This window comes from Mirounga angustirostris, unplaced genomic scaffold (genome assembly GCF_029215605.1).
Source record: "Mirounga angustirostris isolate CCGP_5_RB_7025 unplaced genomic scaffold, mMirAng1.0.hap1 SCAF_5, whole genome shotgun sequence".
Taxonomy (NCBI): Eukaryota; Metazoa; Chordata; class Mammalia; order Carnivora; family Phocidae; genus Mirounga; species Mirounga angustirostris.
The window spans coordinates 83826684-83852929 of record NW_026991713.1 but is presented as its reverse complement, the minus strand read 5'-3'; the positions used below and the strand labels follow the sequence as shown (position 1 = coordinate 83852929).

At 35.8% G+C, this 26246-nt stretch overlaps 1 protein-coding gene across 11 annotated transcripts in view; it reads right to left on the bottom strand.

Annotated features, from left to right (window-relative positions):
* ABCC9 (ATP binding cassette subfamily C member 9) overlaps positions 1-26246 on the bottom strand; it is a 154938-nt gene that overhangs the window by 36090 nt on the left and 92602 nt on the right. For all 11 annotated transcript variants that reach the window (XM_045873770.3, XM_045873768.3, XM_045873767.3 and 8 more), the window contains 7 exons: positions 13209-13346; positions 12937-13062; positions 8768-8864; positions 6188-6417; positions 5384-5532; positions 5100-5169; positions 2878-3035 (listed from right to left, as the gene is read on the bottom strand). In XM_045873770.3, coding sequence (XP_045729726.1) covers positions 2878-3035; positions 5100-5169; positions 5384-5532; positions 6188-6417; positions 8768-8864; positions 12937-13062; positions 13209-13346 — 968 coding nt within the window. The remainder of the gene's footprint in view (positions 1-2877; positions 3036-5099; positions 5170-5383; positions 5533-6187; positions 6418-8767; positions 8865-12936; positions 13063-13208; positions 13347-26246) is intronic.

Here is a 26246-nt window from a genome sequence, read left to right as displayed (position 1 = left end):
ATACGATATCCAGTGAATGTTTGGTGGACAAACCCCTGAATCATCCTTTTGATAAAGATGCACACTACTGATGAAAACGTTTCCTTAAACCACATAAGCCTGCATTTCTAGAAGATAGACTAAGAGTTATACCATATGTTTCAAAACATCCCTCTTTTTTCTTTTCAGTCTTTTTTTTCTGCCATTTTTTTAGGTTTTTGGGGTTGAGGATTTAGAGTTGCAGCATCAACATTCACCTTCCAGAGTCAACTGAATTATACTGTTACATAATCTTCAACAATTAACTTGGGCCATTCTGGGTGGCCTGTGTAGTGCCACAAACAAATGCAAATCTCTTTTGAGTTTCTACAATGGGTTTGTCCACTTTAGAAACTACAGATGAGGAGACAGAAAGAAAGAGGGAAGGGAAAGAAAGAGGGGAGGAGGAAAATGAATATGAAGGAATGTGAGTAGTTTGCTACTTTAAACATAAAATTAAGTGGCTATTTGTCAATTTGACACAAGTATCAGGTGGTCACTACATTTGAGGTTTGTAATGAAGGGAAAAAATTAGGAAGGAGAAGCCTTTGTTTATAGGACTATACTTTGTGAAACCAAAAAGGTGAGTGTATAGCTTGACCTTGTATTCTTATAAGTAGGAAACACTTCCTTACAGAGCTAACCACACATTAGGTCTTTGATTTCAGAGATTCCAAATTCAATGGCATTTCCTGTCTCCCACTTTCATTCCTTTGGGTGTTTACGTCTGTTAAGTTGCCTGAGCTTTTCAATATGAGTGAGTCCTGCAGAGCCTCAGCATCTAGAAAGGCTTTTGTTCTTTTTTAAAGATTATTTATTTATTTACTTGACACAGAGAGAGAGCACAAATAGGCAGAGCTGCAGGCAGAGGGAAAAGGAGGAGCAGACTCCCTGCTGAGCAGGGAGCCCTATGCGGAGCTCGATCCCAGGACCCTGGGATTATGACCTAAGCCGAAGGCAGATGCTTAACCGACTGAGCCACCCAGGTGCCCCTAGAAAGGTTTTTTTGTCTGTGAAATTTAATGTCATGTGGTCATATTTGCTCACTTTCAAAAAATTTCAAATAAGAATGGTTGATAATCCATTATCAGTGTTAATTCTTCAAAAGTGATCATCTCCTCCATGTGGTGCCTGGGTGGCGCAGTCGGTTAAGCATCTGACGCTTGGTTTCAGCTCAGGTCCTGATCTCAGGGTCCCAAGATCGAGCCTCACGTGGGGCTCTGCACTGAGCACAGAGCTGGCTTGAGATTCTCTCTCCCTCTGCCCCTTCCACTCATTCTCTCTCTAAAATAAATAAATAAATCTCTTCTAAAAAGGATCATCTTCGTATTTTAGTCACTACCAATGCTAATAACAGATTGTTCTTTCTTATAATGAACAAAATTCACAATTCCTATTATTTATTTATTTATTTGATTATTTGCAATTCCAATTTATAACGGACTAGGAATATTTGCCGGGTCTTTGCACTCAATTTGTATTGCAAAGGGGCAAAAATAGGCCCAAATTGGTACATGACTGAAGTAAGACATGACTGTAATATTTAATGGTAACAAGACAAGGATAGATTTAGAAACAACAGAAATGGATTAACTGAATGTCTTGCCCCTCCAGCAAGCAGCATTAGCAATAGTACTAGAAGAAATGAAAGAGTGAACTCATGACTAACTTCTTCCTTTTGGTCTGAGTTTGCTACAAGAAAAATGGATGAGGTTGGGAATGAAAAAACATTCTAGATTTAGTACAGATCTCTAACATTTGAAGGACCTTAAATCATAGCTGAAATGGAGAAACAACCACATGTTTTTAAATTAAAAAATGTTATATGATATATTGAGAGGATCCCAACTAGAGTCTTGGCTTTTCTTATTACCTTCCCCAATTTTTCATCATCTTCCTTGCACTCAAGTCCTATTAAGTATTCTCATTTTACTGAATAAACTCAGTATTTACCTTCTTATTCCAGCACTTAATCCACATACAAGGATTACCTTATCTATGTTTTATTTTCCCCAGAGATTAAGTTTCTTGAGAATAGGTTCTTGTCAGGTGGATCTCTTCAGCTGCCACATGGCTTACACAATTATTTTCAACACAGAATGCTTACTGAGTGTTTGTTGCAATAAGATGATTATTGCAATGATATAAAATTCACTGTAATATATATAGAAAGCCTTCAAAGCTAAACTGGAAATTTAAAACAACTGTACTACATTTCATTTAACTACAGTACATCTAGCAAATGATAAATCTTATGTTAATAAAAGAATGTAAGATTCATGGCTTCCTTTATTTATATTTGGCTGGGTACTCAAGTACGTGTTAAATGATCCAATCTGGAAAGTTCCAATCTCTTGGAGTTACAGCTTTTCTATCAGACATTTCAAGATTATCTACGTTATTGTCATCACTCTGGCTTAAATTTTTAACCTTTTTAAATTCTCCTAGATTTTTACAGAAGGCATTTTAGCATTTTACAATATTTTATCTTTTCTCCCCATTTGTGGAATAGAACAATATGAAGTCACTTACCCTTTGGAACTGTGTTTGGTTTTACAAGTTTTCTGTCAATGTCATGTTCAGAAAAAGGACAACAGAATGAAAAATTTGGCATAGTTTGTGGACTCAAAACTCAACATGTTAATCCACATGTTAATCTATGTCCAGGGCTTAAACAACCAATAACAGAAACAATTATAATAGATCTCCAAATGAAATATAACACAGGTTTTATCATGTTAAAAATAGGTTGCATTTCCAAATTCCGTACCTAATCTTGAAAAACACTACAGCAAATCTGAATCACAGCAAATCAAATATATAGGCTTTTGAAAATGAATAGAACTTTGTTTTACTTACTTAGAAGCCACTCGAAAGTATTTCTGGATAAAATAAAAGGCGACCCCGAGAGGCACAAGAGCAACCAGGAACACAGGGGTGGCATAAGAAATCATGCCAATGGCGGACAGGCAGAGCAGTGTTGAGCGAGTTAGAGATTCCAAAGTTGGAGGGATGTGCTATTAAGAAGGTAGTTTGAAAGGAAAATATTTTAGCTCAAAGAAAATATTCATTACAATGGAATAAAATATTCACTTTATATTAATGTTAAGTTATATAATTAGTTACAAAAGTAGTATATGAACATTTTCATTGTAAGCAAGTCTTCACTCCTTCAACTTCGTTTACTTCCCTTAGTTCAGTATTTTTACCCATCTATCTACCTATCTACTTATCATTGGTCAGTCTGTCGGTCTGTTTATCTTGGGGATTTTATGGAAATGGTACTATACTATAAATCTTATTTGTCCATGTGTTCTTGATTTATTTTACTTAACAAGATAGACTATAAACCTTCCCATGTTACCATATACAAATCTCTCTCTCTTTTTAATGGATATTATTAAAAACACAGCATATTATTAAAAACATAGTTAGCTATTCCTCTTCTGTAAGACATTTACATTAATTTTCTGTATCTTGCTTGCTCATATTTTTGACTGGATTATTTATCTTCCTTGTTGATTTTTAGATGCTCTTTACAGATTATGGATGTTTTCCTCTTGCTTTACATATGTTGCCAGATTTTCTCCCAGTTAATCTATTACATTTTAAATTTGTCTTTGATGCTTTTAGCTCAAAAGAAGTTTAAGATTTTATATAGTCATTTCCTTTGGCTTTTCTCTTTATTCAGAGTTTTGTGTCTTACTTAATTCCCACCCCAAAATTCTAAAACTACTCTCCCACATTTTATTTTATAGTTTTATGTTTTTATATGGCTATCTTTATTCCATATGTATTTGCTTTGTATTTTATGGATAGCTAATTGTCCAACATCCTTTATTGAAAAAAATAATCCTTTTTTTAACTGATTCCAGATACCACACTTATCCTGTGTTAAATCCCTCCATATGCTGGTGTTTCTGAGTTCTCCATTTTTTTCTTTTGATCTGCTTGTTTTCTGTGATCACCAGAGTATTTTATTTTTATAATGGTTTCTGGATATCTGATAGGGGAATTCTCTATATATACAGGATTTTTTGATTTCTAGGATTGTTGGATCTCTTTTCTTCTTTTAGGTTTCTCTCTATTTTTGTTTTTGTTATTATTATGAATAGAATTTATTTTTCACTTAATTTTTTAATTGGTGTAGAGAAAGTTATTGAATTTTATGTCATATACCTTATGCAGATACTCTTCTGAACTTTCTAGCTGGTTTTTATTGTACTAATTTTCTTGGACTCTCTAGGTGGCAATCATATCATCTTCCAAATAAGGACGGTTTTGTCTCTTCTTTTTCCATATGTATTCCTTATGAAGTGTTTTAGATGCAGTGTGACTAACCACCAAAGAAAACATCAAATTTTTCAGTATACTTTTTAGTCAGCTGCATGCATCAAGCATTCTTTTCCTAAACTGAGGGTAATTTAGGTATTCTGAAGGTAACTCTGAAAAGTCAGAAAAGACAAGTGCTGGATTTGATGGATTCTTTTGTCCATTATCTTAAGGGGTATGTTCTTGGAGTGATCCAATTTTAGAGTTTGAGGACTTTAATTGTAGGACAAACTTCTAGAAGGGCAGAGGGATCTAAAACTAAACTGGGCATCCTTGGAATATTCTCTAAAATATCACACCATCTGAAACTTTTCTTATTAAAGAGCCAGTCTAGTTGAAGTAAAGGACATCTAAGACAGCTTGGCATTCCATCCTTTGCTTCTGAGAGACACTCTGCATCAATACTAAACTTTTAAGAATTTTGCTGTGAATGGAGAGACAACATTGATCAAAATGATTCCTTTTTATAATAAAAAAATTAAATGTTAGTTTATTCTTTACCATTTCCCTTTATTTCATGCTCATTCTCTAAGTATCCTCTTCTACATGCACAAATTATTTCAAATTAAGGTTTTCCTTTAAGTTTTTACTCTATAAATCTGTTATGAATATAATATTGATAAGTGTGCCTATAGGCTTTAAGTTTTAGACATCCTCTATTGTTAACAGGAATCATGTTTTATCTTAAATGTTATCTAGTTTATACTGAAAAAATTGTTTCTGAACTTGGAAGTATCTCAGGCACTCACCTGATCAATGATATTTGTATCAGCTGAGAAGCGATTGAGAATCAGTCCCAGGGGGGTGGTATCAAAGAATCTAGGAAATAAACAGATTGGAATGTATGATAATAGTAAACTGTCTGGAACCTGAGCACTGCTAATGGACATCTTAGAGTCGGGAAAATGAGAAGGTTCCTGTTTATTTGCTAAAAGACCAAATACACTCTCTAAAATTCCACATTTCACTTAAATTTAAAGATGTATGTTTTTATGATTTTGTGTAGGGGAATAAGAAATGATTACATTTTTACCTTATTGGTCCAAGAATTATCTTATTGAGGAGGTTGTGGTGAAGGTTTTTGGCAGCTGTGAGACCCATCCATTCTACAGTGAGAGATGTAACAAGGCAGAGAAAAATACCTGCTCCACAAAGTATGCTAAATCCAGCCACATAGTAGGTCTAAAAAGCAACCGACACCAAAAAACCCACATATGACATTACCAGTCATTATCAGAACACAAAATATCAAAGTCAGACAATATTTTCAACTTCATTATCTTGTATCAATTTAGACAGTTGAAGGAGTGCAGTTTTTGGAGACTAAAGACAGTACCCCCACCATGTCCCTCCTTGTTTCCTTCACTCTCTTCCAAGGTTTGCCTAAAGGCAGATGAAGCATTAAAGTCTGTTTTCAGGTTTGAAATATTCTTGGCTTTCTACACTGTAGAGCTCATCCTTCCTATCCCCAATCTCAGATTAACCAGCTAATACATTGGCATCAGTAGTTAAAATCAATACCATTAAAACAATAACACAAAAGTCCCGTGTATATGTTACACACACACACACACACATCATGTGCATATACCTCTCTTGAATCCAAATCCAAACATTATCTTTAAATGTTTCTTATGATAAGCTTTAAAACACAAAAATGATCCTAATAGATTCCATTTTGACATGCCATTCCATTTCAGGTCCTATTTTAATTAACTTACTGAATCATTACAAAAGTCCTATGACATTTGGGCTATTAATATCAAACTAAACAAAAGAGTATCATGTTACTCTCAACATTTTATCCTTGATGATTTAAAAACAGAATTCACTATACCTGATCAGCTTTTCCAGAATTGCTTATACTGTACTCTGAAGTCCATGTGGCTAGCCAGTAGTCTATGGCCACAATGACTGAATGTTTCAAAAGCTTAGAGAAAATCATCAGGAAGAGCAAGAAGAATCCTCCAGAAGTAAGGTACCGCCAGCAGGTTTTCCATGGCATTTTAGTCCTGAGCCTCATTACAGTGGACATATTATCATCCTCATCTTCCTCCTCTTCTTCCTCTGCATGTAAAATATTAGTTTAAGCTTTCCTCATCAACAAGTAGATAAAATTCATATTATCTCACAAAAAAGCATATAAAAATCTCCCTCAGATTTATAGAAATACAAGTGTTAGTCTTAGAAATTTTAAATGCTTTTAGCCGGGAAGAACCTCATTTAAAAAATTGGTGAAAAATGAATGAATGAATGAATGAATGAGCAAAACAATAAGCAACATCTATGTCTGGATGAGATAATTTGCCAATTTATTACACATCAAATTGGCAGGAAGTATAGACTAGAAGTTTACAAAGTTATCGAAAGAACTGTGTTGCCAATAAAACCACAGGTCTGGCCTTTAGACACTTACAATTTTTTGAACTCTAAATTTTTGTATTTGTAAAACTTCACCAGAAGGAAATAGACTCTGAAGTTTGTGGATTGCCCAAGAAGGCATAATCTATGCTCTCTATGGTCCATTTTAGATGTGGTCATGGAGGAGCATGAGCAAGAAGAAACCTTCCAGACAGCAAAAGCAGAGGACAGAGGACAAGAGTCAGGGAGTTTCTCTCAGATGTTTAAACCATCTGGAAACTCCAAGATGGTTATCCTAAGAACATACTCTATAATGAAGATGGAATTTCAGCATTTCCTCACTGGCAAAATTTGATTATTTGTGTGGTCTGGTGAATGTTGTGCATTTCCCATCCTTTCCTTTTCCAAAGACCATTTTCATTGCAGTTATCCTGTTACATACTCCACTACTCTATATTGAGTAGGTTGTGGGTAGCAAAGATAGATAACTTTGGTTTACAGGTTATCAGACCACAGAGATCTAAATATGGACACTATGAGAAGAATGAGCATCACCAAAGATCCTAGTATTTCGAACTGGATGCAGCAAATGAACAGGTCTCAGATAATATGTCCTTTGGTAAGTGTGGGGTCAATGTGTGAGGACAGGATTAGAAATCTGCATGGTGAAAGTGCTAGACACTTGCAGACTATTAGCTGTCTCCCCAACATCCATTCTCTGTTTCCATATTAATTGAAATTTCAACTGGCCTATGGCTGCCCAGCTAAATACAAGATTTCATCCTTTTCCCAGTACCTAATCTGTCCATGTATTGAAGTAGCCAATGGCAAGGAGTTAGGAACAATATGTGCAACTACTTCCCTTCTTCCCTTCCTGGTGGCTAGAAACAGACATAATGACCAGGACCAGGACCAGGAATAACAACCTAGTGGGAAATACATAGCATATCGTGCTCTTTAATATGCATTACATCATTTTATTCTGTAAGAAAATAGTACTACCTTATTTTATGCCCGAGAGAATGGATTAACACAACAAGCCCAGGGTAGAGTATCCAGCCATATACAAACCACTGGAACACTGGAGAGAGTAACTGGGCATGACTCCACTTTTAGAGTGCATGAGAAATAACTGGTTTTAAATTCTAGAAACTGATGTCTGTTTATAGCACCAGACATTTTAAAAAATATTTTTAAATCTAAGGAATTGAAGTGCAAAATCTATTCATTCATTTGTTCATTCATTCACTCTCTCAATGAGTATTTATTGAAGTACTGAATACTTATCTGAAATATAAAGGTAGCATATTTTGGTATTCTTTGCCTTGAAATTACAATTTTCTCTCTTTCTTAATTGGCTTGTAGAAATGCAGTCTTAAGCAAAAACTGTATAAGAAACATGAAGTATAGTGCATTTACCCTATGGACTTAAATGAGATTTATCTTACAAACTTCTTGGCAACAAATGTCAAGGCAATGTAATTATTTCATCTTATTCCTCTATTTTCCAGGAAATCCTTTTTTCTCTACTGTACCTTATTAGATCCAGAAAACTGAAGCATAACAAATGGCTTTCGTGGAATTCTCTTATTCTTTGTTGCTGTATTGTCATGAAAATTCCCTGAGGACTTACTGAATGATTCAAGTATAAATATTTCAAAACAGTATTTTCTTCATATTCCCCATTTATTGCTTATTTCTGAAGGACTGACATTTTATTAATAACTTGATTTGGTCATTCTACTAGACTTTCCAATTTATATGAACAAGGGTCTAGAGTTATTTACGAAACAGGGCCTTTTCCTCTCAGCCCTCTCTCTCGCACAGCACAAATACACTAAGACACACTTAGAAACCGCTCACGATGCCTGTTGATGGATTACATACACCTTTTCTTTGCTCCTATTCTTTTCATTTTCAGTATTACATATTTGGCTTAGCTCTTTTCTCCCTGCAAAGTGGCTTTTTATTCTTCACAGACATACTTGTGCATCAGTAGCCAAGGTAAAGCAGTCACGTCCCACTTGAATGTTTCAGATATAAGAAAAAGATCTACCTTCATCTTCATCCTCCATTTGGGCTTTGGCCTCTCTCGAATACATGGCTCTTCGCAGGGTTTTCCTCTCCAAAGTTGTTTGGTCAGCTTCCATATCCTACAGTAAACACCATGACATCATCATTCAGGAGCTCACAGCCCTAGGAAGGTTTTGACTTACCCATCAGTGACTCACACATATCAATCGTTAGTTATCTATACCAGTCTTGAGCTCTCTGCTCTCTCTAGAGATCAACAACTCCTGTTGTAGGAGTAATTGTGAGGCAACGTCTGAGGTTTGTAAGGCTTCAGAGCTCCGAAGTGTTGGGCAGTAAGAAGCCAGGGCAAGTAGCAACAACACAATGGCGCCAACTCCAGGAGCAGGGACACCTCCTCCAGTCTTAAAACATAATTTTACCACTGCTACTTATTTTATCTTGACATCACTTTCAGATACTCCTTGTAATTCTCTAACTAAAGATTTAACCATGTTAATAAATAATTTCCTTCAACAATGCATGCAGTTCTAGACTGGGTAGAGCTCCATCACTCATCCCCTCTTATTATAAATTACTAAATCAGAGTGAGTTTCCTTAGCATCTCACTAGGGTAGCTGCATAAAAGAAATGGACTTCAATAGGCAATGAAGGAAGGTAGGTAATTTTGAAGCAAATGAAAAATGAGGGTACTTAGGTGCCTAGCAGCTTAAGAGAAAGCCCTAAGAGGGGGAAATATGCAGAAGGAGAAGGGAAACGTGCCCCAAACAAACTGTGAACTTGTCAGGGTTGTGCGCTCAAGACAGGGAGCAGGATTTCATTTTCTCCATTCCTCTGCTTCCAATACCCTAGTTCCCTTGGCTTCAGAACTGGAGTGGTAGTATCAGTTCTGACACATTGTGGGTTAAATCCGCTGCTGCAGGACAGTTTGGGAAACTAACCATAGCCTTGTTTCTATGGGGAAATGCATTCTGAGTTCCAAACAACTGACCCACAAACTTTTGGAATCCATGGTAAATTGAGGGCTTTCTGTATATTCTCTCTCTCTCTCTCTCTCTCTCTCTCTCACACACACACACACACACACATATCACTGTTTGACTGTTATATCAATAAACAAATAAACCCTTAGTGATCAGTCTCTAGGTAGTGATCGTGTTGTTGTTTCGTTTTGGCCTTATACAACATGTGTGATTTGGGAGATTTGCTAGAAGGCTCTATTGCTTCCAGATTCTTGGTTTAAAAAGAATGAAAACTAAAGTGTCTCTTGAATAGCATTTTTTTCAGAGACAATTTCATATCAGCTTTTAATTTTGTCTAATGATATGAAAACTAAAGCTCGTATGTAAAATTAAATACAAAATTAAAGCTGACTCGATCCTTTGCATTTAGGGTAATAAAATGAAATGACCCTGCACATTGGAAAACAGCAGATTTGGTTCTTGTTCAACTCTCCCTGCTATGTGAGCAAAAGATGGAACATCTCAGATACTTAAAAAAATCTTTATTCATTTTTCTTACAAGTAAATGCTCATATTAAGCTCATTACAGGTTAAATATTTTAAATTACATGGATATTTGGCTTAAGTAAATGTGAATTTTGTTTCATTTATCTAATAAGTATTTCTTGAGTGCCTGTTACAGATCGGATCAAGGTGAGGGTTGGGGCAGGAGATATCAAATGATGTTAGTTTATTTTGCTTAAAAACATCAGGAAGATAAAGGTGTCATCCAAGCTAGAATTTTTAATAATATTTAAATCAGCTCAAAGTGTTATCTCCCCTTTCTTCTTGTAGTTTTCATTGCTATCCTTGCAACATATTCTTTTGTTGACACCTTAGTCCTCAAACTGACAGTTGTGTCTAAAGCCCAGTGACAGGATGTTTTGTTTCACCAGCCTTCTCTGCTTACTTGATCTAGTCTGGCTCTAGGTCAGCCTTTCTCAACCTTGGCACTATTGACATTTTGGTCAGATAACTCTTTGTTGTGGGGGCTGCACTGTAGGATGTTTAGCAGCATTGCTGTCTTCTCCCCATGAGAGGCTAGTGGCACCTGCCCCCCAGCTGTGACAACCAAAAATGTTTCTAAATGTGGCCAAATGTCCCCTAGAAAGCAAACAAGACCCTGGTTGAGAACCAGTGCTCTTGGCAAACACCCCATCCTGCCACATAACAAAGTGAACAAGAAACTGTTTCTCCCCCCACCCCCACCCCCCCCGCCAGTGTGAATCTCACTGCCTTCAAATGAATCTCCAATGCTTGCCCGTCCCTAGGTGGCAGTAACCTCCCTGCATCCCCAGGTGAGGATTCTGGACAGGTGCATGGTTCCTTCTGGCTTCTACTGGCCACTCACTGTTCAACCTCACAACTGCATTTGCTTTGTCCACACCCTAACTTGTTCTGTATCTCCGCCAGCTGATTTATAACCCTGTAATGTGTCTTTAATTATAGAGTTATGCTATCTCAAGTGATCACTTCATTTCTAAATACAACTTAATGGACTTTCTTCCTGGCTTGTTTAACAGTCAGTATTACTATAAAATCAAGCCAACAACTCTCTCTCTCTTTTTTTTCCAAATCTTCTTTCCAAAGTAAACCATAAGTGGCCCCATTCCTTAAGCTTACGTCATATTCTTTTGTCCCTGGCATCTAGGTCACTGTAAAAAATGTCATTTGGAGCCATTCCAATCAAGTTTCTCACAGTATAATTCCTAAGTGGGCACTTGCTGATGGTACCTCATAATTTTTTTGATGAATATCCTCATTTAAATGGTTCTGTGTTGTGTCCCATTCTACTTCACTTCTACTTTTACAAATATCTTTTCTTCCTTAGGTAGTTTGCTTTTGAGGTCTTTGGCAAATCCACAGAAGACAGAGAAATCCTAGGGTCTGTCTGACTTTTTATCTTCCTCTCTCTATTGGACCAGAGATCCTTTTATTCTTTTATAAAAATAATGCATTTTAATTTCTTGATATTCTCAGGAATTTGCTGATACAAAAATTTCATTTTATAATGTTGAGTCCTGGCCAGGAGTACCAAATTCTGGACACTTTCTAGTCTCAAGTCAACAAACATTTAAAAAATTTACTAATACAATTTATAATTTCACCTCTCAACCACAAGTTGTTCTTTCATTGCTCTCAGTCTGGTCTCCGACTCCGTTATCACCTCATTCAATGTTATATTTATATCATACATAACATTACACCAGAATTACACTGAATATGGACCTGGATTTAAGTCCAACTAGTACCACTTATAATATGTACTGTACAACTTATAAGTTACTTAACCTCTCTCGGCTTCAGTTTTCTCACCTATAAAAGTGAGATCACATTTTCTTTACTTATTTCCCATATTTTCTTTGCTTTTTTCTGGGGGTTTGTGAAAATCAAATGAGCTTATGTAAAAAAAGGCTTTAAACTTAAAAACTATATCAATGTAAAAATTAATTTTTATTTCCTCCTAATCACCTTCCTTCACTTCCCAGCCTTATTCCAGGCATGCTTAACAACTTCACCCACAGCTCACAGCTCTTTCTTCTTTCAAAATCATCTTAGATTTTGTTTCGTCCATGACCCTGTATTTATAGGTGGTGAGTGAAAACATCCTCACATTATATATGAATAAAATAAGATACAAAGAAGAAAAATTAAGATAAAATAATGATATACCATGCTTCGGCAAAGTTTAAGTTTTAAACACATATAATTATAATATGGTTCAAATTAAAATCAAAATCTCCTAAAAACTTGAGAGCACTTCCTCCAAAAGATATCATTAGAATTGTATTGTTTCAAAGTAGCTTATTTATTGTTTTAAGATTTTATTTACTTGAAAGAGCGAGCAAGCACGAGCATGTGCATGCGCGAGCAGGGGGAGGGACAGAGGGAGAGGGAAAAGCAAGCTTCCCACTGAGCGTACAGCCTTACGCAGGACTCTATTTCAGGACCTCGAGATCACAACCTGAGCTGAAGTCAGGCACTTAACCTACTGAGCTACCCAGGTGCCCCCAAAGTAGCCTATTTATTAATGACATATAAATTTATAATTACTTTAGGTTTCAAATGAGAACCATTATATCATCAAATATTAAATGGTAATACTCCTTTAAACAAATTTTTAATAATTATACAGTATATTCATGACTCTTTTAAAGTGAACTCTGAACTCTTCTGATTTATGAGCAATTACCTTTTCTAATTCTTGATCTTGCCGATTCATAAGTGTTTTCCAGTGTTCATAAAGCTCAACATCTTTGGTTTGAATGTCCTTCAAAGTCCCTTCTCTTAATACACTTCCATCTTTCATGGCTATGATCTAAAGAAAGCACATATTAGCATAACTGTGACAAAAATCCTTAACTGGCCACATGAATTATTTTATTCAGACAGCATTTCTTAATGTCCCTATTTATTAATATGACTATAACATTAAAATTAATGAAATTTATTTTAAACTCTTACCCAGTCAGCATGTGTTAGATACTGTAATTTGTGAGTCACAAGAACAAGTGTCCTTTTGTCATCCTGGAGAAATTTCAAAATCCCTTCCTGCATTAGGTGATCACTCAAGTGAATGTCCAGGGCAGAGAATGGATCATCCTACAACCAGTAAAATGGAGAGAAGAAGAAACAATTTCTATATTCTTGATATGACTCAATTTCTCTAGAAAGTAGAAATATAAATAATTAAGAGTAAATTATCTCTAACATCCAATTTATAAAAAAACCAGACCCTGTCTATATTTAAATTGTTGAGAAAAGGTTTTAAATTAAAAGTGAAGCTTTTATTTTCTCTTTCACCTTAAAAATTATTTAAAAAGTAAATAACAATATCCCAGGTGGTTTGTATTATTATATATAAGAACTTCAAGCTCAAAAGACAACACTTCTTGACAACCTTTAACAATAGACTGAAGAAAGAATAAAACAATAATTCCAGTAGTTGAAATTTAGATAATAAAAACAGTCATAGACTCCAGATCAAGATGGCGACATAGGAGGTTCCTAAATTTCCCTCCTCCCCTGGGTGCTCTGACTATGCAGCTACACACAGAGCAATTCTCTCTGAGAGAAATCCAGAAACTAGCTGAGTGACTTCTACACACTGGAAAACTAAAAAAATACCCCATCTAAAAGACAGTAAAGGCTGAGACACATTCTCACTACAAACCTCACCCACTGCATAGCACCATACAATTGGAGGGAATCCCTAACTCCCAGCTTCTCTCTGAGTAGTGAAGGATTGGGACCATACATCTAGTGCCCAAACTTTTATGGCTGCTACCCAAGGAACAGGCCCCCAAATCACTGAGCTTTGAAAGCCAGGGGGCTTACATTGATAAGTCCCACAGAAATATAGGAAACAAAAAGCAGCTGGTAATAGGCACATGAGCACTTACCACATCTATCTCTCCAAGACTCAGCACAGAGGGAGCAGACAAAAAAGCCCTTTTCTCCGTCTCCCTGGAAGGAGTCTGACTATATACTTTACAAGCTGCTACCGGAGGGTCCAACTTCTAATTAGCATGAACAGTGCTGATTATGATCTTTCCTGTAGCCTGAAAGAGCTATTGGGCACTTCCTCTGTCTTTTCTTTCCAACCTACTCTAACAATAAAACCAAGTTGCCAATATCTCCCTGGAAGGAGTTTCTCACCTCTAGTGTCCCACTTGTTGCGGGGGCCACTAAATGTACTGGCTCCCATCACCTCACTCTGATAGCCAACAGGGCTTGCATTCATGAGTCCCACAGGACTATAGCAAACAGAGAAGAAGTTTTTAAATAGGCATAGGGGCATGCCACATGGCTATACACCCTGACTCAGTGCATTATGGAGCAGGCAAAAATGCTCATCTCCCAGTTTCTCCCTGGAAGGGGTTTGACTAAATATTTTCCCAGCTGCTGCCTGAAGGTCCAGCTTCTAATCAGTCTCCATTTAGGTGCTGACTGAAATCCTCCCCTTTGGGACATTGATGGGTCTTAGCACACCATCAACTACTGGGAATCAGTTTGTGACAGCTTGGGCAGTCACAAAGTTCTGAGAGGCAACCAAAAGCCTGGGTCAGGCTGATTGATGAGGTTCATCGCCTACAGGAGACCAGTCTGTCAAGACTGGGAGAGCTGTCTACTTTACTAATGCACAGAAAGCAACACAGAGAGTCAAGGGAAATTAAGAAACAAGAGAACATGTTCCAAACAAAGGACCAAGATAAATCTCCAGGAACCAATCTTAATGAAATGGAAGTAAGTGATTTATCTGATATAGAGTTCAAAATGCATGAATAAAGTGAGAATTTTAACAAAGAGATATAAAATATTAAAAAATACCAAACAGAAATCATAGAGCTAAGAATATAATAATTGAACTGACAATTTCAATAGAGGACTTCAACAGATAACTAGATCAAGAGGAATGAAGGATCAGTGAACTGAAAGACAGGGCAGTGGAACTAATCCAGTCAGAAGAACAAAAAGAAAAAGAATGAAAAAGACTGAAGATAGCTTAAGGGACTCAGAGGACACCACCGAGAAGAGCAATATATTCATTGTAGGGGTCCCAGAAAGAGAAGTGAAAGAAAGGGGCAAAATGTTTATTCAAAGAAATAATGGCTGGAAATTTCCCCTACCTGGGGAAAGAAACAGACATCCAGATCCAGAAAACCCCAAAAGTGCCAAAAAAGATGAACTGAAAGAGAGCCAAACTAAGACACATTAAAATTAAATTGTCAAAAGTTAGACAAAAAGAGAACCTTAAAAATAACAAGAGAAAAACAACTTGCTACATACAAGGGAATCCCCATAAGTGTATAAGACTTTTCAGCAGAAACCTTGCAGGCTAGAAGATAGAAGGGTGATAATTCAAAGTGCTAAAAGAAAAAAAAAAAAAAAACTACCAACCAAGAATCTTCTACCCAGCAAACTGGTCCTTCAGAACTGAAAGAAAGACAGTTTTCCAGGCAAACACAAGTTGAAGAATTTCATCATCACTAGACTGCCCTTACAAGATATGTTAAAGGAGTTCTTCAAGCTGAAATGAAAGGACACTATTTAGGAAGAAGAAAACAAATGAAAGCATAAAACTCACTAGTAAAAGTAAATACATAATTAAGTTAGAATATCCTAATATTGTAACAGTGGTTGGTAAATCACTTAAAACTCTAATATTAAGGTCAAAGAGACACAGAAATATTTTATTAGTGGATACACAATATAAAAAGATTAAAACTGTGACATCAAAAACAAAATGTAGGGTGAGGGGTATGTAAAAATGCAGAGCTTTTGTATGTACTTACAGTTAAATTTTCAATTAAAACAGACTGCTTTAACTATGTTTTATGTAAGTTTCATGGAAATCACAAAGCAAAAACCTGTAGTCTATACACAAAAGGCAAAGGAATTAAAGCATACTACTATAGAAAATTATCAAATCACAAAGGAAGAGAGCAAGAGAGGAAGAAAGGAACAAAGGAAGTACAGCACAGCCAGAAAGCAATTAATAAAATGGCAAAACTAAGTCCATACCTATTAAATCACTTTAAATGTAAAGGGACTAAATTCTCCAAACAAAGACACAGAGTGGCTGAGTGGATTAAAAAACAAGTCCCGACAATATGCTGTCCACAAGAGGCTCACTTCAGCTTTAAGGACATATATGAACTAAAAATAAGGGATAAAAAAAGATATCCCATGCAAATGAAAACCAAAAGAAAGCAGAGGTAGCTATACTTATATCAAATACACAGACTTTAAGCCAAAACTATAACAAGAAACAAAGTTCATTTTATAATGATAGATCAATTTATCAAAAGGATAAAAGAATTATAAATATGTACCAAATATCAAAGCAACTAAATATGTAAAGCAGATATTGATAGATCTGAAGGGAAAAATAGACAGCAATACAATAATAGTAGGGGACTTCAATACTCCACCTTCAATAATGGATAGATCATCTAGACAGAAAATCAAAAAAATCAAATAAGGAAAATCAATAAGGAAACACTGTATATTTTACAAGGTCAGCATACCCTGATACCAAAAGCAGATAAGGATATTACAAGAAGAGAAAATTATAAATGAATATCCTTGATGAACATAGATGCAAAAATCCTCAACAAAATATTAGCAAACAAATTCAACAGTACATTAAAAGGAATATACATCATGATCAAGTGGGATTTATTCCCGGGATGCAAGGATGGTTCATTACAAGCAAATCAATTAATGTGATATATCACATTAAGAAAATGAGGAAGAAAAATCATACAATCATCTTAAAAGGTGCAGAAAAAGCATTTGACAAAATTCAACATCTTTTCATGATAAAAACTCTCAAAAATTTGGATATAAATGCATATCACAACATAATAAAAGCCACAGGTGACAAACCCACACCTAAAATCATTCTCAATGGTGAACAGCTGAAAGCTTTTCCAATAAGATCAGGAAGAAGAAAAAGATGTCCACTCTCATTACTTTTATTCAGCATAGTACTGGAAGTCCTAGCCAGAACAAATAGGCAAGAAAAAGAAATAAAGAGCATCCAAATCAGAAAGGAAGAACTAAAACTGTCAATGTTTGTAGATGACAAATATTATATGTAGTAAACCTTAAAGAATCCACCAAAAAACTGTTAGAACATATCAGACAAAGGGCTAGTATCCAGGGTCACCTGGGTGGCTCAGTCGCTAGCGTCTGCCTTCGGCTCAGGTCATGATCCCAGGGTCCTGGGATGGAGACCCCCATCAGGTTCCCTGCTCCTCAGGAAGCCTGCTTCTCCCTCTCCCACTCCCCCTGCTTGTGTTCCCTCTCTCGTTGTGTCTCTCTCTGTCAAATAAATAAATAAAAAATCTTAAAAAAAATAAAAAGGTGCTAGTATCCAAAATCTATAAAGAACTTATCAAATTCAACACCCAAAGAACAAATAATCCAATCAAGAAATGGGCAGAAGACATGAACAGACATTTCTGCAAAGAACACATACAAATGGCCAACAGACACATGAAAAAGTGCTCAACATCACTCAGCATCAGGGAAATCCAAATCAAAACCACAATGAGATACCACCTCACACCATTCAGAATGGCTAAAATTAACAAGTCAGGAAACGACAGATGTCGGTGAGGATGTGGAGAAAGGGGAACCCTCCTACACTGTTGGTAGGAAGGCAAGCTGGTGCAGCCACTCTGGAAAACAGTATGGAGGTTCCTCAAAAGGTTGAAAATAGAGTTACCCTACGACCCAGCAATTGCACTACTGGGTATTTACCTCAAAGATACAAATGTAGTGATCCGAAGGGGCACCTGCACCCCGATGTTTATAGCAGCAATGTCCACAATAGCCAAACTATGGAAAGAGCCCAGAAGTCCATCAACAGATGAATGGATAAAGAAGATGTGGTATATATATACAATGGAATATTATGCAACCATCAAAAAATGAAATCTTACCATTTGCAACAACATGGATGGAACGAGGGTATTATGCTAAGCGAAATAAGTCAATCAGAGAAAGACAATTATCATATGATCTCACTAATATGTGGCATTTGAGAAATGAGGCAGAGGATCATAGGGGAGGAGAGGAAAAAATGAAACAAGAAGAAACCAGAGAAGGAGACAAACCATAAGAGTTTTAATCTCAGGAAACAAACTGAGAGTTGCTAGAGTGGAGGGGGGTGGGAGGGATGGGGTGGTTGGGTGATGGACTTTGGGGAGGGTATGTGTTGTGGTGAAAGCTGTGTATTGTATAAGACTGATGAATCACAGACCTGTACCCCTGAACCAAATAATACATTACACGTTAACAATAAAAATTAAAAAGAAAAGAACTAATAAGTGAACTGCAGGACATAAAATTGACACACAAAAATCATTTGCATTTACGTACACTAAGAGAGAACTATAGAAAGGGAAATTAAGAAAACAATCCCATTTACAATCACTCAAAAAGATTAAAATACCTAGATGAATATAAAGGAGGTGAAAATCTGTACACTGAGGACATCGGTGAAAAAAATTGAGACAAACAAATGGAAAGATATTCTGTGTTCATGTATAACAGGATGACTATAGTTGGTAATACTGTATTGTAAAATTGAAATTTGCTAAGAGAGCAGAAGTTACGTGTTCTCATTCCCCCCCAAAAAATGTAAATATGTGAGGTAATGGATGTGTTGATTAACTCAACGATTAACTCTCATGATGTATGCATATATCAAATTACATGTTGTACATCTTAAATATATTTTATTTGTCAAATATACTTCAATTAAAAAAAGAAATTTCAGGTAGAGTCTGACTGTAGCCAAGTTAACTACCTTTGCTAGAACAAATCAACTACCATTATGGGAAAATATAAGAATTTAGGGGCTCTACAATATATCACCTACAATACCCAGGATACAGAAAAAATTAACAGATATATAAAGTAATGGGAAAGTTTGGGCCATAGTCAAGAGAAAAAGCCGTCAGTAGAAACTATGACTCAGATGTAAGAATTAATAACCATTTAAACAGTTATTATGATATATTCAAGGACTTGAAAATATATGGTAAAAAAAGCATAAAAATATTAATTGGATCAAATTAGATAATATAAATAAAGTACTTAGTATAGTACCAGGTAACTAATAAACACTAAACTAATGACAGCTATTATTATATTATCAATATTAATAGTAGTAACTACAAGGATATCATACCTACCACTGAACTAACCAACAATCATCTTGGGAAGAAAGGAAGTTTTTATGTATCAATTAAGACATTTAGAAAATAATTTGGGAAATAATTCCCTGGTGATGACATTCCTGTTAATTATTTTAACATACGTTTTATTTCTATAATGTTAAATACAGCATGACGTTTTGGAATCCTTAAAAGAAGAAAACTCGGAACTACTAGAGAAAACTGGAATGTTTCCAGAAAACAATGAATTAAAAAGCAAAGTGACATGCAGGGAAGATGGTGAAGAGATAATTAATCACCAATTAAAACACCACTCATGGCAGGGGATGAGAGAAACTCAGGGACAAAATAGTACAAAATGGTAGAGGTTTCTGGTAAAGAATTGGGAAGAGTGATTGGAACAATGAAAAAGGAATTCATAAATGTCTTCTTCATCATTCTTATTTCTTCGTTGGTCCTCCATACATGCAATATGAAACAAATTTTTACTTTGTCTTATGGGACCAAAAAAGGTGTCCACTCGATCAACTACACATAGGTTACATATTGAAATATTTAAAAATTACAACAGGGGAAAAATTTCTAAACAATTGAGTAAGCACAATCATAGTGTATATACAGATAAATTGCATTGGCTAATTATCTGGACAGTGAAATATAGAAACAATTTCTATCGAGATAGAAATTAATATCTGGAAGTTAGAATAAATGCATGTATGTGGTCATTACACTAGTGGTATGATTAGCTCAATAATTTCACAAAAGTCTCCATCAATCTCTGCCTGCATCAGCAGAAACTATAAGCAAGAAGGCTTTATTAAAGTATTTAGGAGAATCCTGTATGAAAAAGAAATACTAGCAAGGCATTTAGATAGTTAAAGGGTGATTTAAAATTATAATAGCTTTTAAAAAAATCAGTCTACTGATTTCATAGTGATGAATAAAGAGGTGATATAATTAATGTCTTCAAACGGCTTTTATGGGAATACATTTAACCACAGAGACATGCTTACAGTAATCTCATTTATTTAAATCATTTAAATAATGCAACATTTTGGACTATGTAATATTTCAGTTAATAAAATGATTTCGTTATACAGACACACACATATAGATACACATATACATATATATCTTAATGTGTGTATATATATCTTAAACATATAATTAAACAAAATGGGCTTAATGACACATTGTCTTGATTGTCCTGAAATTTCTTTGGATGACATGGGAGATACTTCAAAATTTTTCAGAACCTCTGGATCATCTTAATGAACATTATTTATTTTTGAAATGTTCCAAGAAGAAGTATGAATAAGAGATTGAATTAGCTTTCTACTACCATCTATTGAGTTTCTTTTTTGAATCATCATAGACATCAGCTTCTTACTTGTCATTTAGCTTCTTTTAATAACAAGAAAATCTCTTATTTGAATTTTCTAATTGTTAGATTTTGGATAAGTGATAGAAAGACCAACTGCTAATATATGGAATTTCTTTTAACAGAAGTTATGATGGAACTTAAGAATTACTTTAAAAAGGAGAGTTCAGATATCAATAGAAAGTGATATGGGATAAAGTAATGTTTCCACAGAGATGGAAAAATAGCACTGGTATCAGGGTTATACTGACAAAAGTTTCTTTATCTCCATTTCCAATAAAGCAGCAAGGATATAATGACCAAAACTAAGCTACCAGCAAATCATTGACTTTCAAAAATCAGGTAATGATTGTAGAGGTAATCTGATTGTTTCTGAAACAACCTACTGCCTCTGATTCCAATAAAACCCTAAGAATCCCTTGTGATACAGACAAAACTATTCCAAATAATTCTGAGAACTTTTCACATAGAAATAGGACATGAAATAGAAATGAGTTTTTAATAATAATTCAGTTTGGTTTTCTATAAAATTCTGACTTTAAATGTGTAAGATAGTAAGGCAAATGGAAAGTCCATTATCTCTGAGTTGAGAGGCTGAAATTTTAGTCATGACTCCACCTCTCTGATGCTGGGTAATTTTTCAAACTTGGTTATTTCATTTGCAAAATGGAGATAATAGAGAGACTTGTCAGCACATAAAATTGTTGCAAAGATCAAATAAAAGAGTGTTGTAGAAGTCTCTGTAAAGTGTTTTAGAAGTGTTATTTTATTATTATTTTCTTATAAAGTCGTGGAAGATTAATACTTTGCTAATCCCCTTTAAGCATCACAGTGAGAGTTCAGTGACTTCCAGGAATCTCTTAACAAGGAAGAGTGCAGTGGTTAAGAATACAGGCTATGCGAGAAAGGAGTCCATCAAAATCCTAGAGAAGAACACAAGCAGCAACCTCTTCGACCTCAGCCGCAGCAACTTCCTCCTAGAAACATCGCCAAAGGCAAGGGAAGCAAGGGCAAAAATGAACTATTGGGACTTCATCAAGATAAAAAGCTTTTGCACAGCAAAGGAAACAGTCAACAAAACCAAAAGACAACCGACAGAATGGGAGAAGATATTTGTAAATGACATATCAGATAAAGGGCTAGTATCCAAAATCTATAAAGAACTTATCAAACTCAACACCCAAAGAACAAAGAATCCAATCAAGAAATGGGCAGAAGACATGAACAGACATTTCTGCAAAGAACACATACAAATGACCAACAGACACATGAAAAAGTGCTCAACATCACTCGGCATCAGGGAAATCCAAATGAAAACCTCAATGAGATACCACCTCACACCAGTCAGAATGGTTAAACTTAACAAGTCAGGAAATGACAGATGTTGGCAAGGATGTGGAGAAAGGGGTATCCTCCTACACTGTTGGTGGGAATGCAAGCTGGTGCAGCCACTCTGGAAAACAGTGTGGAGGTTCCTCAAAAAGTTGAAAATAGAGCTACCATACAACCCAGCAATTGCACTACTGGGTATTTACCCCAAAGATACAAATGTAGTGATCCGAAGGGGTACGTGCACCCCAATGTTTATAGAAGCAATGTCCACAATAGCCAAACTATGGAAAGAGCAAAGATGTCCATCAACAGATGAATGGACAAAGAAAATGTGATATATATATATATATATATATATATATATATATATATATATATATATATATATATATACACACACACAATGGAACATTATGCAACCAGCAAAAAATGAAATCTTGCCATTTGCAACAACGTGGAAGAAACTAGAGGGTATTATGCTAAGTGAAATAAGTCAATCAGAGAAAGACATGTATCATATGATCTCACTGAAATGAGGGATTCTTAATCTCAGGAAACAAACTGAGGGTTGCTGGAGTGGTGGGGGGGTGGGATGGCTTGGTGATAGACATTGGGGAGGGTATGTGCTATGGTGAGCACTGTGAATTGTGTAAGACTGATGAATCACAGACCTGTACCTCTGAAACAAATAATATATTATATGTTAAAAAAAAGAAAGTAAAAGAAGATAGTAGGAAGGAAAAATGAAAGGTGGGGAATTAGAGGGGGAGAAGACCCATGAGAGACTATGGACTCTGAGAAACAAACTGAAGGTTCTAGAGGGGAGGGGGTGGAAGGATGGGTTAGCCTGGTGATGGGTATTAAAGAGGGCACGTATTGAATGGAGTACTGGGTGTTATACGCAAACAAAGAATCATGGAACACTACATCAAAAACTAATGATGTAATGTATGGTGATTAACATAACATAATAAAATAAAATTTAAAAAAAGAATACAGGCTATGCAATCAGGCCATCAGGGTTTGTATCCTTGCTTCTCTATTACTGTGTGACTCTGGATAAATTATCCCCCAAAGCCTCAGCATCCTCATTCATAAATAGCAATAATAATAATAATAATAATAATAGCAATGATGCCAAAATTAATAGGGTTGTTCTGAGAATTAAGTGAGTTAATGTACTTAGAATCATGCCTACATCATAGAAAGCCTTTAAGAGTGGTTGCTATCATTTATGTGCCATAGCTTCATTATGGAGCATCTTGGTGTTACAATCAAATGTAATATTTTTTACAACTTAATAAAAATCTAAGTTTGATGAGTTGAGAATCATTCCTTAAGATTCAGTTTGTATATTAATATTTTGGGGAGATACTTTTTTTAAAGAAAGCAAGACAATTTGTCAAAAGACTAATTCAATGAATAAACAATTCTTTATTTTCAAGAGCATATTATTTATTTTTATATACATATATACAGTTCTCAATAATATATTCTTCCTATATTCAATGAAAATGTGTAAGTAGTATAAGCTTTGCATGGATATACTTTTGAAAATAATATAAGTATATTCACTGATAAACACAGTACATTTGTAGATGCCATAAAGCTTCAAAAATAACTAATATACTTGAAACATTTTTAAGATGTTTCCACTTGGCTTTGATATTGTGCAAAGGCTCATATGATAAAGTCAATTAAAGCAAAACATAACATCATCCAAGTAATTATTTGCTCAAGGTCCTTAAAGATAGGAGAAATGTCTTTTTCTCCTTTGTTTCCTCCACCCAGCACAGAAGATGGCACTGAGGACATTCACTAAATATTAATGGATGGAAAGAAGGAGGGAAGGAAGGGTGGAAGGAAGGGAGGAAGAGGAAGGGTTGGAAAAGGGAAGAGAGAGATGGAGGAATGGAAGGAGGAAGCTAGGAAGAGAAGGAGGTAAAGGGGGGAAGGCAAAAGGAAGGGAAAAATAGAACAATATAGGTAGTAATTTGACAGTAATATATAATTTTTAATACCAGAGAATCTTTGCTGATCAGAAAAACAGTACTCAACAGACAAGCTATTCTAGCCCAGACTTTGCCACTCACTAGTCATTAGTCCTTGGGTAAGGAACTCTATGCATGTTTCTTCATCTAACATGGGGATACCATCTACCCTCACAGCACACTCGTAAAAATCAGATGGGATAACACTGAGTGCTTTGTGAATTTTTAAACAATGGAGTGTAAGATATCATTTTGAGGTAATTATTAAAACACATAAACAGTATCTTTTTTGTTGCTAAAATATTATTCAGTTTCAGGTTCCAATGAAGTACATACAATATTTAGATCATAAGATCCAATAGTTTAAAGGTTATCTGAACTGACCAGAGTGCATCTAGAACACAGTTTTTCAAAGGGACTCTGACGAGCACTATTATATCCAGGATTAACGAAAGTTATAGAAATTGTATTATTGTGGAAGAATTAAAAATACTAAGCTTGCTTAGTTTAGAGAAAAGTAAATTAAGGCAAGTTGTGGAAATAATATTAAAGTGTCGAATATGGCTGCATAAAAGAAATATATGCTGCTGCAGAAGCAGAAGGAAAACCAATTAATGAAAAATCCACAGAAGCAAATTTTAATCATATACTAACTTTCCAATAAGAGCTATCCGTGGTAGGCAGGATAACAGCTCCCAAAGATGTCCGTGTCCTAATTCCCAGAACCTGTAAATACGTTGCCTTACATGGTAAATGGGACTTTGCACATATGATTAAGATTAAAGACCTTGAGATTGGAAGATTATTCTGGATAATCCAGATAGGTCCAAACTAATTACATGAATCCTCAAGAGCAGAGAACTTTCCCAGCTGTGTAGAGAGGAAGATGTGAGTAGTAAAAAAGGTCAGAGATACAAAGTTGCTGGCTTTGATGATGAATGTGGCCATGAGCCTAAGAGTGTGGGCAGCCTCTAGAAGTTGTAAAAGGCAAGGAAATGGACTCTCCCCTGGAGCCTCCAGAAGAGAACACAGTCCTGCTGACGTGGATTTTCACTCAGTGAGATCCATATTGGACTTCTAATCTACAGAACCATCACATTGTACATATTATTTAAATCACCAATTATGGCAATTTGTTATGGCAGCAATAGGAAATTTATACACTGACCAACAAGGAAAAGGCCACCTTGAAGTTAAGCAATCTGTCTTGAGAGAGAGTCATCAAAAAGCTCTTAAAGGCATGTGCCCGGCCAGCTCAGTCGGTAGAGCACGAGACTCTTAATCTCAGGGTCGTGGGTGCGAGCCCCACGTTGGGCGCAGGTCCTTTTGAAAAAAAGCTCTTAGAGGCGATGTGAAAAGTAATCCTACAAAGAATGGATGGGAATCTACAATAAATTAATCCTATGACTTCTTTGAATTCCATGACTCTACAACTGAAATAAGTAAGGGTCATTAAATTGATGGCAATGGAATGAACAGGGATAGAATACTACACCCAGAGAACCTTGGTCTCTTTCAGATTCCCAAGTCATTTGGTCTTCAGGTAGGTCAGCCATTAAATGATCCCCAAATTCGAGAAGTCATTGCCAGTTATGGGTCTATCCACTGTGAAAGGGATTTACAATTACATAAGTTACTGCTAGATCCTGGGGCCCCTGGGTGGCTCAGTTGGTTAAGCGACTGCCTTCGGCTCGGGTCATGATCCCAGGGTCCTGGGATCGAGTCCCGCATCGGGCTCCCCCTGCTCTGCGGGGAGCCTGCTTCTCCCTCTGCCTCTGCCTGCCGCTCACCCTGCTTGTGCTCTCTCTCTCTGTCAAATAAATAAATGAAATCTTTATAAAAAAAAAAAGTTACTGCTAGATGCTGCTTTGGTTTTAATGGTGTGTTTTTCTGGAAAATTTTGGGGACAGGTATTCTTAGGGATATTAACCATTTCCAGTGTGTCCAAATTTTATTCCTATCCCCAGCAATAGATCCAAATTTAGTGGGAAACTCCAAAACCAACCTACTTTTTGAAGAGCTACTAGATATTAGATGGAGTGAAAACTCTAAAGTAAGTCTGGAAACCAGATTTATAAATGGTGAATAATTGCACAGAAGGAGAAGG